The sequence below is a fragment of the Syngnathus floridae genome, chromosome 2 (genome assembly GCF_059516105.1).
Source record: "Syngnathus floridae isolate MCC-2025c chromosome 2, RoL_Sflo_1.0, whole genome shotgun sequence".
Taxonomy (NCBI): domain Eukaryota; kingdom Metazoa; phylum Chordata; class Actinopteri; order Syngnathiformes; family Syngnathidae; genus Syngnathus; species Syngnathus floridae.
In genome coordinates, this window is record NC_142414.1 from 25097296 (window position 1) to 25112060 (window position 14765).

Sequence of the window (14765 nt, forward strand, 5' to 3'; positions counted from 1 at the left end):
TGAGAAGTCTTTTGGGGAGATATTTTGCTGGACAAGGTGCTGCTCAGTGATGACCTTAATTTTCTCCAAGAGAATTGGGCTGAAATACCATGACGGTCGGAGAGTAAGAGGCACCCCATGCCCGTAGAAGGAATTAAGATGTCTCATGACCGCCCTCCCCTTTTGCTTGTTCCCCATGTCTCTGACTCTCACTCACTAATTCTGGGATGGTGGCCAAGTGCCACCAAGGACACCAAGGCTAATAAATCATCGTCCTTTCAACATCTGCCCCGTCCCATAGGGCTGCCTTCCACCGCTACCCCACCCCATGTGAAGATGGGTCCTTGGCTTTATTCCTCTTTCAGCATCCCTCCATACTCACCCATTGACACCTCCGTTCTGACTGACAAAACGTCTATTGTCCCATGCCCAAGTGAAGAAGAGACCCTCTTTCTCCCTCTCTGACAAAAGCCGTCTGAAGCCAAGATGGGGCCTGCCGGGCGAGATGCCTGGGCCTCGGCAGGGGTGCCCCTCTCCTCCCTCGATTCTTTTACAGCCTTCTGGTTTGTGCATGTCTTGGTCTTGCTTCTTTCTTTCTTTCTTTTATTTTTTTGTTTTTTTACATTTAATACTCCCTCCTGCGAGGGTCACTCACTCAGCTCACCCCCTATCCTTTTCATGGCCATGATCTCTCAGGCCTGCATAAAGACATCAAGTGACAGCAGTGAGAGAAAACAGGCAGATTTGGCAGAAAGAGATATTCGACATGGCTGTCATTGGCCATTCTGCATGCCTTTTGTTCCCTCGGGTATAGTTGAAATAGATAAATAAACAGTCATTGGCTGAAAAGCTGGGATCAGAAGCTCGTCACATGTATTCATATGGAGCAGAAAAGAAAAAAAAGAGGCATCAACCTGCTGTCGCCAATTAATAAGAATGAGCCAAAGCTCGGTTCACACTGTTCAGACTTGTTTTCACAGCTGAGGCTTAAAGACACGGAGTGACTTTCTGCCGCTCGCTCTTAAGATGGCAGTAGGTCTTTAGCATTGTGTGGCTCTCAGTGTGGCGGAGAAGATCTGGGAAGTTGTCTCGGGCATCATCAGTTAGGAAGCACGCTCTCCACGGTAACTCACAAGACCTTGTTCAGTGTGAATGAGCCACACATTTTCCCAGCACCTCCAACTCGCCCCCGACAACGGGGAGCGCCGCCCATAGCTGTGTACCCGCCAGACACTTTCTGCACTTTGTTCACATTCACAGTCTGTCTACTCTTTACGAAGATAGTCACACTTTGGCAAGATGTTTGCCAGGAGAGATCGGCTTTTGCGTGGAGATACTTTGTTGACTAGGTCACTACTGACAAAGTCAAACACAAGAACCAGTTTAAACACATTCAATGTTTTTCCAGCAAACTCTACCTCAGTCGAATGTCAAGTGTTTAATTTGATATACAGTTGTTTTCTCATCCTCAAAATATGGAAGATTTTGGAAAATCTCAGCTCTTACCTTATCACATGAGCCAAATATGTTCCATGTTGCAATTACTGTCATACATTCTGCACGCTGGAACTTCGTTTCACAAATTTAATTTGTCGCACAACTCTCTTAGTAAAGCAAAATGACTAAAGCAGCTTTCCTCCGACGGGTGCATGTGAGTGAGTCTTATACACGTTTCCCTGTCTTGGGAGCCATATTAAGTTTTAATTAAGAGCTAAATAAGTATTTGTATGTGAAATTTGTTACACACGGCGCAAACAACTATGCTTTGTGAGAAAATGCACAACTGAACTCTCTGTATCAACAATGTGCCTGCAAACTGAGGCGTTGTTCGAGGACTGATGCAAAATGTATCCAAAAATTCAGTTCATAAATGGATTTTTTGACATGAGAGAATTTTTGTTAGCAACATTGTGATAAGTCAAATTTAAACATACGGCACTACATATCTGCGATCTATAGCTGGAATACTTTATGATTAGGCCTTAAAGTTTGCATAGGGGTTTTCAGTCCTTTAAAATTACTCAAGTGAACAGGAACATTTACCAACAAGGTCCCGTGATGAATGAGTCAATTAGTGTTGTTGGCATTTGTTCGCCTCATATTTTAAGACTGAATTATGTAGATCAAGGCGCTTTAATTAATGGAATGTGCAGGTGTGTTTAAAGATGGAAAAGGCAACAAAGCGATTACAATTCTTTACTGAATTCCAGGATTCTGTTCCCAATTCTCGTTCTTAGCCTCCAAGTGGTGACCATCGGTCAGACCTGGAGAACGAATATCAGTGCATAAACAAAATCTAAATTTCCACTCCCCACAAGACTGTGCTCCTTTATCGTACTTCTCTTTCTGTGCTAAACATTTCAATTTCTAAATAGCCCCTTGTGTACAATGGCTAATTTAGCACAGTAAAGCAGGGTCTCAATCTGCCGTGTGTCAGTGGTGAAAAGAACTTCTTTCATGTAGCTGCACATACACACGCAGTCACGCAAAGCCATTTAAAAAAAGTCTATTAAGCTGCAGGGTGAGAACAGATCATATCCAGGGCGGAAAGCAAAAGAAAAAGTCCTGACTTTAGAAGGAAAACATAATGAAAGACAAATAAGGAAGACCACTTGAAAAAATATATGACGGAGGGTTTTATTGAGCGGCGGCAGGACAGGCCGCCGCTCAGCAGTGGCCCCGCATTGACTCTGCAGCCTGCAAGAGGACAGCCAGCCAACTCATCCACACAACACCCACATTGTCCGCTGTGCCAACGAACCAGAGCAGCGTTCCACTCCTCCGGGGAGGCGAGTTGGTGGGGGTTGCCTGAGACGAACACATTATAGATACATGTTAGCCTTGGCCGGACCTCCTCTACACGCTACAGCTCCCAGCGGAAGGGACACATACTGTAGGAAAGAGTGAGAAAGATGAGGAATTGAACACACAGGCAGACGGGATGAGCTTCCCAAACTGCTTAACAATGCCAACATAGACTGAAAGATCTGTATAAAGACATAACTGTGTGTTATTTCTAGGCAGGAGTGAGCGATATAATGAAATAGTATCTAAGGAAAATGCTGAGACAGGGGTAGACTGGGGTGAAAATAAACAGCCCAACGCAGGTCTTTAGATGATTTACTTCTCCTATTCATGTAGTGTTGTCACATACCCAAAAACATCAGCCCTTAATCCTTAAAATGAAATAAGTTATAACTATAGATGTGATTACAGAGCATCATTTACTGTAACCCATAAATCCATTTTTGGCCACTTATCTGTTCAGGGTTGTTGGTTGAATGTGAGGCTTATGCGCAAGCCACATGCCCCAACGTGCCGCCCATTCACACATCTTGGAGACGATCTTCTCAAAAGAGTGGAAGCTGTGTAAAGTAATTCCAACTCTGTAGTTTGTATGCCCTGCGACCCCCGTGGGGAAAAGCGGTATAGAAGATGGATGGATGGATGGATGGATGGATGGATGGATGGATGGATGGATGGATGGATGGATGGATGGATGGATGGATGGATGGATGGATGGATGGATGGATGGATGGATGGATGGATGGATGGATGGATGGATGGATGGATGGATGGATGGATGGATGGATGGATGGATGGATGGTTTGTATGTTTGACTTAGCAGCTACCTGTCAGCCCAATTTCTGTAAATGTTCCATCTTTCTTTGTGCCTCGCAAAGCCCTTGGCTTGTCATGTTGGAGACCTCTCGCCTGCGGTCCTATCATGCTGTGTAATAGTCACTCACATGCGGCCAAGTTCGCCCTTTGGACCCTGATATGGAGTGAGAGATTCCTGTCTGGGCCCCAAAACCAAAACACTGTTAGAGGCGCTATCCTTTTTCTGCTGTTAAACACACATAGTTGTCTACATAACACTGTTTTTTCAGCCTCTATATCTCCACCGTCACAAAGCGGTGGCAGGCCGACCGACCCCACCCCCTCTGTTTGTGAGTCTGCAGCCAGCGCCTCAATCAGAGAAGGCCCATCAGCAGCAACAGCTTTTATCTGGCCCAGAGTAGCCCTGTGATAACACTGTTAACAACACTAATGTGTAGTGTTTGGGAGCCACTGGAGCTGAGCCACTGTCACATTGAATACACCAGGTCAAAAGCTTCAGCATCTTTGGATGCCATGCCTAATTATCCCCCAGCGGTCTGTATTCCACTTTTATGTTGTTAATTGTATTTCTACTGCCCCTTCTGGTTTGCAACAGTGTTGGTTGGAAAGGACTGAACGGGCCTTTCTTTTACGGCGTGCCTTCGAGAAAACATTGGTGTTATTTTAGAAATCACACTGTTAAAGATTAATGTGGACCTGGAGGAGTGTGTCATCGTTCCTTAACGACAGGGCCGAGACTCGGAATAAAGGCAGCACTGTGTTCTGTCCCTTAGCCCAAGGACAGATATGTTTCCTCTCAGCAAGCTCACCACTCAAAACCCCCCTTTGTCCAATAACTTTCTCCCTAAGTCATCCGCTGTGGTCAAAATGAGGAAAAAAGAAAAATAATGTCTTCCCTCTCAGACTGTTTGGTCTTCTCCTAATGTTATTGTTTATGTATCAAAACTGAACGAGGTGTGTGTGTAGAGAGATTACCATATCTTTATCTTTGCAGTTAAAAATAACAGCAAAAAAGGTCAAGAGTGTTCCCAAACATTTTCAATTGTGATTGCTCCAGTCAGATGACTAATGGAAAGTCCCAGCTTCAAATTGTGCACATGCAACTCCCCCCAATAAAGTCATCTGTCATCATCACGCACCAGACAGACAGACAGCTAGAACGCAGGGTTCAGAGACCACAACCTGAGCATCCTATTGCTACATCGACATTGCTCTCAACAATATTAGAAATAAAGACACTATCAATGACACACCTGAGAGTAAGAATGATAAAAACTTTGAACATCCGATGCTGCTGGTGAGCTTAATGAAGATCTGACAGTATTTATGGGCAAATGTATTGGAGGCTTTTGCTGATAATCAAAGCATTTGATAAGCCGGGGGGACATCAATCTTAGTGACACAGATAGTCCCTCCTTCACGCTAATAGGGTTGTAAAGGGCCTTCACCTTATATAACTCAGCTAATAAAGTCATTTGTGATGAGCCCGAAGGTCAACTGAACAGATTTGCCATGTTTACCTGTGTCTTTGGTTGCAGGATTTATAAAAAAAAAAAAAAAGCTTTATGTGGGTGGTACTATTGGTTTGTGGTTGATGTAGGACATATGATAACGCCATTTAGTACAAGATGTGGCCTCTACACTATTGCAAACTCACAATCCTTGAGCAGATCAAAGTTGGCAACTCCGGAATTTAGCTTTGTTTTTTTAATGACAAAGACATTACACAATGGCCTTTGTACACAGGAGCAGCACTGTTACATTATCGACACTCATTTGTATCTTCTTTCAAGAGCTCTCAAGGCCACACTGTAACCAATGACATTAGTGATTATCAAGCCACAGGTGACAGGATCTTTCTCACACAGTTATTTTTCTACTCAATATCCTCAGAGAACCTGATACACATCATTTCAGGTCAGCTCAGAAAAGCCATGTGCCGCATATTGTAGCCTGCCTAATCAATTTCATAAGCTTTGTAAATCATGACAGCTTGACATTTATTGTGCAGGCGATGGGTTGGTCCTGTGGACTTGGAGACAGCTCCCTTGGTGATAAATGTAGCTATCTCTTCAGAGCAACGATACAAGTTGTCCATGTACAGACAGACAGTAGGGGGGAAACTAATGGGGGGGTGGTATATAAAGAATACAAACTCAAAGTATCTGTTGTGAGATTTATGCAACACTTTCTGCAAGCATAAGTCCATTATTGTTGTTTTTCATTTGTTTTTTTGCAAGATCTTTTGACAGTATCTTTTAGCTTGCCAGCTGTTGTGTGTGTGTGTGTGTCCGTGCGTGTGTGTGTGCGCGCGTGTGTGTGTGTGCCCATGTGTGCGTGTGTATTTTTGTCAATTACCACTGACACGATTAGATTGTCCCCCTCCAAAAAATTCCAACGATAAATAGTGCACTCGTTACACTTCATTTGAAGTAGACAAACATTTTTTTTTATTATTCATGTGCATATTGTTCTCAAAATAATATGCATTCTAATAGCAGCTATTATACCCATTAGCTACTCTTATTACTGCTGCTATGTTCACAGGTCATGAAGGACCTTCAGTCACTTGTAAATTCCACGGAATTAAACCATTTCATATCCAGTATATACATAGATGGAGACCTTTTAGCATAAGCCTACTACAAACATATAGTCACTCTAGTTGAAGGAAGGATACTGTCATGTTTGTCAGAAGCAGCATTTACTGTCTCGGTCATGAGAGTGAGTTGTTTGTCACACTTAATGAAACATATGAAGCAGAGTTTGTGTGCAAGTCTATTGGTGCAATAAACTGAGCAACTTAAAAATCACAGAGCAGCAGTCGAACAAAGACTGTCTTATGAACACACGGCGCTGTTTACACTTTCCCCGGAACACACTATACCTTTCACCTCTGTCCCGCTGATGAACTTCTAAGCTCAACGTCTTCCTTGTAAACACACTTGTATAAAAAAAAGCAATTGAGAGAACGAAGAAAGGTCAAAGAACTAAGTGGATACTTAAAAGTATGCGGACGGGAGGGACAGCAAGGTTTGTATAATTGATCACGATTACTGTAGCAACTTTATTCATGTTTCACTTTTGTAGTTTTATCCATATCAGATTATGAATGCTAAACAAAAACATAGTAGTCCTCAGGTTGTCCACTATGCATTTAGTTTCCTCAAGTGTCATCTTCAACAATAGTTGAAAAGGCTTTGACAGCTGTGTAAACCCTCACGGCCGCAAACAAAGATGTATCAAGAAATTGCAGTCCAAGCGATCTAAAATATACTGATATGTAATATCCATGCATTCAATTTGTCAGTGCTCGTATTTGCACACATTTACTACACAAAAACAAAATTGTGATATGAGACTGCTGGGCTGAAAACGCCAATATCAGCACTACGTAGTGCGTGAGTGTAAACAGTCACACACGGCTTGACGGGCAACCGCAGGACGTGAAATGAAGCGGGATGACCTTTGATTCGATCTATATGCCCCCAAGGCAAGACCCTAAATCGTACTCCCATAACCCCTGCTTGCTACGAGGCAATATGTGTCATTGGAAGAATAGGCGATCATTAGATTCAAGGCTGTATTCATTTTCATCATCCTGCCATGTATCGATGAACTGCAACCTTTATCAAAATGAAGAAGGGGAATATGATAAATCATGATCTGAAAGTCGCGTCACAGCCTTTCTTGATGCTTTGCAGCCAATCCTCTTAGGGCAAAAGCTTGGTTATTTATTGGTCCTTAACCCTTTGGCTGTCACTGTTTCACAGTGCAAGATCTATCGGTGCACACTTATTCACTTATGATTATTACTGATCATCTGCCCAAATGACTTATCAATAAAGTGGAGGCCAAGCAGATAATTTATCTGTACAGGTTTTTCTATATCAAGTTCAGAGTCAGAGGCCTTAAAAGGATGAAGGGCTATGGATATCAGGTGATGGATGATCGTACATCAGCTCCATAAAAATATGACCCTTTTAATATATTTGCCCTCTTTCCACTCCCTTCGTCTTCCTCGGTTAGTATGCTTGATCAACAGTCATTGTCCTGGGAACATCATCATGTTCAAGAAAAACAGCTTTACAGTTAACTCTTCAACTGTCAGATGTACAAACACGAATATTTGAGTCATACCAAGTCTTCGTGTCAATGCAAGATCTGTGAATCAAACAAGACTTTGGAATGATGAGAAAAAACTCTCGTCTGGGGTCATTGAAAACTCTGGCAGCATATTTCACTCTGGGATTTCTTTATGAATCACACAAAAGCTGATAGGGCCATACGAGGTCATGCCTCATTCTGTAAATACCAGTCGTTTGTATTAGACAAGTGGCCGTGACTTTCCAGAGTCGCACAATGCTTAGGAGTGTTTGCTTTCCAAATCTAACCTTTGTGCACTAAACTCTATCTCGGCACTGTTCCGTCACAGGCCGCACCCAGCGTAGCCCCATCTGGATGTTGGGTTGGGCAACTGTTAGCTTTAGCCTGATGCCATTAGTGTCAAGCTAATCGGATCTCTCCTGGTTCTTTTAAAGAACGGCGACTCGGGTGCTATTGCCTTTGCTAATGTTCTGGATATAATTGTCTCACATTTACTTCACGGCAAAGTGGACATGATGATCATGAATCAAACAGCGATTACTTGGAATCGCGTTCTCGTTCAACCAAGACGGACAAACGGGGAGCCGGAGAAAGAATGTTTCCTATCAGCACTCTCCTGTGTTTGCCTTGGCCAGCACATCTCCGCTTTTCCACTTATTAAAGTCGTCATAAATATTTTCTATCTGATGGACGCCCAGCTTCCTGCTATTTAGCAGTGACCGTTTTGGCCTTGCTTCCCACTCCCCGCCTCACCACTTAAGCTCGATGGGCAACCTCATTGTTGAGGCATGTTCTTAAGAGGTCATAGCTGTGGTCTTGTTTTGGGTCAGCTGTCAAGGCTCCTATCTCTGGGAAGTCCCAAAATAGTCCAATTTCATACTGTTTCATAGGAGCAAAGCCAGCGAAAGGTCCCGAGACAGGCTGTTGCTAAATAGCAGACTGTATTCACGGTGTATCCTTATTCAAACAGGCCTGAACTGATTTTTGCAGGAACATGTAAATGGGTTGTTATCTGGAGTCTTCAAATGATAGCAACGAATCTGTGAGAAAATAACACTGGAGACTTCATAGTGCTACATTTCTTCCTTTTTGGGGCAGTCGGGTCCAGTAATTGATTTTAAACCATTGGAACTCCCAATTGTGTGTCCGTGTGTGAGGAACACTCACACCAGTTGTGCTGTGTTAAGGGGGGTGCTTTTAAAAATGTATGAAAAAGGTGATAACATTCGTAATAACAATGCATTGATAATGCATTCACTGAACTGATTTCTACAATAACGCACATGGTTCAGTGCACGCTGGTGTCATATTTATAAAAGAAATAAGATGACATCCACCACACATCGGTTGAGTGCAAAATCTCTTTGCCTGTGCCTGAATTAGATCCATCAAAAACTCGTTACACCACCTGCACTACAACTTGTACTTATACTGGTTTTACCTGGTCTAAGGCCTAAATTTATTTCTGTCACCTAATTGGCAGGTGCACTGGGGGGGAGGGGGGGTGAAGTAGAAACACTCATGGTCCGTTGGAATGCCCAGTAAGGTCTGCCAAATTCCCAAACACGGTAAACTAGTTTTGTCCCTGCACAAAAAGTGCACACTGGCCAGCCTGCAAAAATAGGATCCTATGAGTGAAGTTAGACACACCACCATTTGATGTACGTATGTCAGCAGAAATTTGTCACTTTCAGGTTGTGGCTGAGTTTTATGATTAGAATTCAAAGACAGAGCAGCATCTTTTTTCCTACTGTGGAATACTACAGAGAGTGCATTCAGAGCCATTTTAGTCACTTTTTTCTTCCTTTTTTCCATTGTATTCTGGCTAATGTCACATTATCACCCACACTACTACCCCCTTATTAGCATTTATCAGTCTGAAGCCCACTGACCTGTGCAACATGGCTTTTGACCAAATAATTTACAAAAATTGCGATGAGAGACTTGACTTGCTTTTTCCCATCACTCCATCCTGAAGATCAATAATCTATCCACCAAAATGAGGTCCAACCTGCGTGCCAAAAAGCTGCAAAAGATTCCAATAAATGTGAGCAAAACTTTCAATTTGTGGCTTTTTTGCTGTGGCCGTGTACGACAGGGCCCTGGTTAAAAAAAAACCTTGAGGTTTGTTTGCTGATGGTTCTTTTTGGAAACCTGCGGTTTTTGTAACATCCGTAGCCCTCTATTGGGCCGTGCTGCCGAATTGCTTCTTATTATTCAAAGTTGAAGAGAATTGTTCTTGGCAACACAGAGCTAACATTTTCCTACGGCGCAAACCCTCCGGTTGTCCTGTGAGGATGATGAGCAAGCTCACGTCAAGCTCCTCCTGCTGTAGCAGTTAACAGAGCCTTTGCATCTGTGACTTGTACAAATAGATTATTCTGTGTTAGTCTGTTTTCGCAAGCCTCAAATCCTTTTTTTGCAGGGAAAACGAGCCACCGCAGTCCATAATGTTCCTTCAACAACAACAACAACAAAATGGCCCATGAGCATTTCTGCTGGCTTTTCACATTAATTTAGTTGTTGAAATGAACGGAGCGAGATTTAGCTCAGTCAAGTGTTTTAGACTGTGACACGTCTTGTGAAAACAAAGGCTCTCAGTCAATTCACACTTCTCTCGCCATGCTGTGTTTTCTTTTTGTGCGCTTGGTCATCGTGGCATGTCAATACGAATGGTGCTAAAGTGGCGTTGAAAGACTCCTGACTCTGTCCAATAACAAAAGCTCTGCATTGAAACTTTAATAATGGGAGGGAGTCGGTCTCTCCCCTGCCTGGTGTGAAAGCAGCCAGCGTCGACATGGTGAGATGTATAAACACACATTGATGCATACTGCTAATGAGCGGAATGGTTGTGCAGGTGGCTGCACTTTCATCAAGCCATAACTGGATTTGTTTTTGCTTGAGGTCATACAGGCCAGGGCGAAAGTTACACACATGCACACACTTTCTAATTACCCTCCTTGCAGTGTTTTCTCTTCTCCGTGAGACATATTGACATGTCCGCGCTCAGCAGGCTAGATACAGAACAAATGGACATTTTAGTTCTGTCTATGTAGTGGAAAATCTATCCTTCTCAACATAAGCTGGCCTCTATTTGGACTTGTCCCTCTGAGCCAGAGCAAAAGTCACTTTGAAATGACATGCGCAATAAATCAAAGCTGCACCAGTCAGTGGCCAATCACATTTTCCCTCTTTAATTAATTTGATATTTATTTGCATGGTGGGGTTCTGTTTGTCTTTCTGTCTGTCCGCGTATGTATGTTTTTGCATTATATACAGTATGCCTCACTTTCTTCTGCATGTATTGGCCACATGTGTGCATACTGTATGTCAGTGTTAAACGAGAGTCCCTGTTTTTTTTTTTTTTTTCTTTATCGCAGTGCCGTTATAATTTGCTTTTGACTGTCATGGATTAAGATTATTTATATTCAAATAATAATTCATGTCAGTTATTATCATTATAATTATTATCATCATTATTACTATCATTATTATTATTATTTATAGCTAGCAGTATTCTTGGTGAACTGTCATTGTGCACTTCCTGTATTGACAAGTTTGATTTTTCATCCTAATGTGAATGAGAAAAACTTGATGTCTCACTCATCACATTTCTCCCAGTACAGTCTCAATGCAACAGCATCTAACGTCGTTGCTAATGCTTTTCCTCAATTACACCGTCATGATGTAGAACTGTCAAATGTACTCTTGATCGATTTTCACCATTCCGGGCATCAATTATTGCTTAATTGCACAGTACGATTGTTTTCTTTGGAAAAATATGACTTGTTTCTCTACTCAAGGAAAACAAGGCAAACACTCCTTAATGTTTGTCACTTTTCAGGAACCATATTTTTGGCAACCAAAATTGCACAAAATTAAAATGAGGTCACTGTTCACTAGATATATTGTAGCCTTTTTTTAGTTTTGTCCTTCTTCCCTTCCGACTAAAACTCAAATACTAAGCTCGGTTTTGCATGCATGTTGACAGAATGTTCATGCTATTCCACTATTTTAAAAAACAACACAGTACATTTTCGTTACCATTTCTAGACGGCCCAACCAAGTAGCTGGTTTTGTAAACACTTGCAGCTGGTACATTACAAGAAAGAGGAAGTTCCCCCCCCCCCACCACCTCCTCCTCCACACATGCACACACATCTTGCTCTCCAGCTCACAATGATTGTCATTTTCACGCATAACCGACATTTCTAAAGAAATACAAACACATTAAGAAGGGGATGAGGTGGCTTGTTTTGTGGTGTGTACCTAAAATAAAAAACTATTTGTTCCAAGATGCTGGTCGACATAAATTAGCTTTATATATATATATATATATATATATATATATATATATATATATATATATATATATATATATATATATATATATATATATATATATATATATTTTTTTTTTTTTTTTTTTTTAATTGTCATAACGGATATCAGGTGAACAATTCCCAAAACTGTGTTTATTTTCCAGGCACAAGCTGGGTTTTTAGCTCACAGCTTTTTTTTCTTTATCAAAGAAATTAATTAGAGCACCTTTATGGGCGACGCGTGTGAGTGAACACGTCTCCATGAACCGCCATCCATCATTTGCCCAGAAATTGACGAGACGGTTGCAGAAAAGCACATGAAAGCAGTAGCTGTATGGCAAAGAGTAACGTCACAGTGTCCGCAGCAGATTGTGCAACAGATGAATGCCTCTTGCTCCTTTCCTAATGGACCGCAAACGTTTTCTCTATACTCTACTATAAGTAGACAAACAGCGAAGCAACTGTTAAAAGGGCAGATGGAAGCAGTGAAAAAGAGTCGAGCTCGCCACATGCTTGTACTTGAGGATGCTTTTCGCAAATAGCCCCCAAAAGTCACACCATCTAAAACTACTCATCACTTGCCGTCAATGGGCGTCAGAGAGGAAGAGGACATCAATTGCATTTCATTTGAAGTACCTTCTAATCTCACTGCAGCAGAGTGGCCTTATCAATTCATCATTGCCTCTTTCATTCTGCTACCTATCTGCCTCAAGTAAATATTGCTGGAAGGCTTAATTATACGCACACACATAGACTTAGTAGTCTCAGCTAAATTTCCTGCTACGCTGAAGCGGAGAATTAACGTCAAATCTTTGGGGGTGTTCATTCATCAGGAGGGCCATGTGTAGCAAAATGTTTGCCTGTGTGTGTTTTGGTGACCTCTCAGTCCATTATTATGTCCCTCTGGTCGCATTTGTTGCCCAAAGGGTAAGTGTGATGTACTGTGAACACCCTGTGCTCATGTCACAAGCCCTTGGCCAAGGCCCTGTACAGCACATAGATCAATATCCTCTTTCTATGCTGAAGTCATTTCCCTTTTTGTCCTCATAATCATAATTCTTTTTCTTTCCAGATGATGAATGACCACGACGATTCCTCCCCTGACAGCTGCGTCAAAAAGGTTGGTTCATTTTCATGTTCATGCGAGTCTAGTCAGCTTTGTGTTGTTTTTACGTCACATGGGTCAAATGTGCTGTAAAGGTAATCGTCAATGCAACAATGTCTGATCGTGTGGAAAGAGAAACACCGCGCAGATGTATAAATACACAACATTACCAGTCCAATGTCGTCACTCAGTACCAAGAACCTGACTGGTACTGTATGTGTTCCCACAAAAAAATAGTAGAGCTTTATTTAAATTAAGTTTAGTTTCAACGTCCTCTCCTGAAACACCACCCTTCAAAGAAAACCCAAACTTTAGGGAAGCTTCAGACGCACAGAAATACACTGACACTGGCACACAGAGCGATACATCCCATTAGCCAGTCGCTGACCACTTTATGAGGTGATAAATTTATTGAAGAAACTTGGCAGCTCGGCTTAACAGCCAGTGTCGGTAGGTCAGGACAGGTCAGCACTCGGGTTCGTGTCCATCTAATGGTCCATGAAAGAACAATGGTCCCAACCAAGTGGACACTCTGTGTGACTTGGTGAAGCTGCCAAGCATGGCGGTGGCTGAGGTCACTGGCAACAGGGGGTCTCGGACTGACATCAAAATGAGCGATGAGCCACAAATGATGCGTGGGTTTTAGCTTTCTCAATGATGTTGGATTTTGGAGGCGTGAGAAACGTGCAATTAACAATTAGGACAGGACAGTGCAATAACTACCTGTGTAAAATAGCAAGCTGAGAGGTTTGAAATGGTTTGATTTTTTTATTTTTTTTATTTGATGTTCCCGCAGAACAGTATTGTCAGTATTGTTGTAGGCTATTTGCTGCGCCCCCATGTGCGTTCAATGAGTAGTTATTTTCTTCTCTTTCGTGCATGTCTGTTAGCTCAATTAGGACACATTATATGTGAGCATCAAGCTAGGAGACATACGTTAGACACAATTACATGGTTCGGTTAAATATTTAAATATACAATGTTTAATTTATGTTTGTTTTACGTGTCAGTTATCCAGTAAACTTCAACTGAGAGTGATAGATGAATAGCTTGGAGCGAGCACGCTGTGCCTCTTATGTTTTAAATACATTTACATGCATTTAAGCATGTAGGCGAAGTAAACTCATTTTAAAGTTTTTTTATTATTTATGCTACCTCCATCAAGACTTTGACTTACCTGTGTGGTTTTGGAATATAATCCACATGATAAATGGGGTTTCACCGTCTCAAAATTTGTAACTTTCCAGTGTTCCCACTTTTCCCAGTCAAATGCATCCAATTTATTTAAAGTGCAATATCACTGAAGATCTATGGTGCAACATTTCCTAATACGGTATTATTATTAGTAATACAATCAGTCTATATTAAACATTTATATTACAATATATCAATTTAATTTAAAGTCACAGCTCTTGTTTTTGTTCCAAGCAGAAAGGCATGCAAGTCACTGACGACTTAATACTGCTTTATTCCCAGAGCTTGTATAAAGAGTTGACCACATGGTTTTTAAGCTGCTTCCTTTTCCTGATTTAGTGCAATGTGGAAAAATGATGTTTTTTAGAACCCCAACGCACACATACACACACACACACGTCATATTAAAATACAGCAAAACTGCACACTGACCGTCA

At 41.8% G+C, this 14765-nt stretch overlaps 1 protein-coding gene across 7 annotated transcripts in view; it reads left to right on the forward strand.

The window, feature by feature from the left end:
- Nucleotides 1-14765, forward strand: part of prdm16 (PR domain containing 16) — a 149263-nt gene that overhangs the window by 70512 nt on the left and 63986 nt on the right. For all 7 annotated transcript variants that reach the window (XM_088369959.1, XM_088369962.1, XM_088369954.1 and 4 more), the window contains exon 3: nucleotides 13102-13149. In XM_088369959.1, the coding sequence (XP_088226085.1) occupies nucleotides 13102-13149 (48 nt within the window). The remainder of the gene's footprint in view (nucleotides 1-13101; nucleotides 13150-14765) is intronic.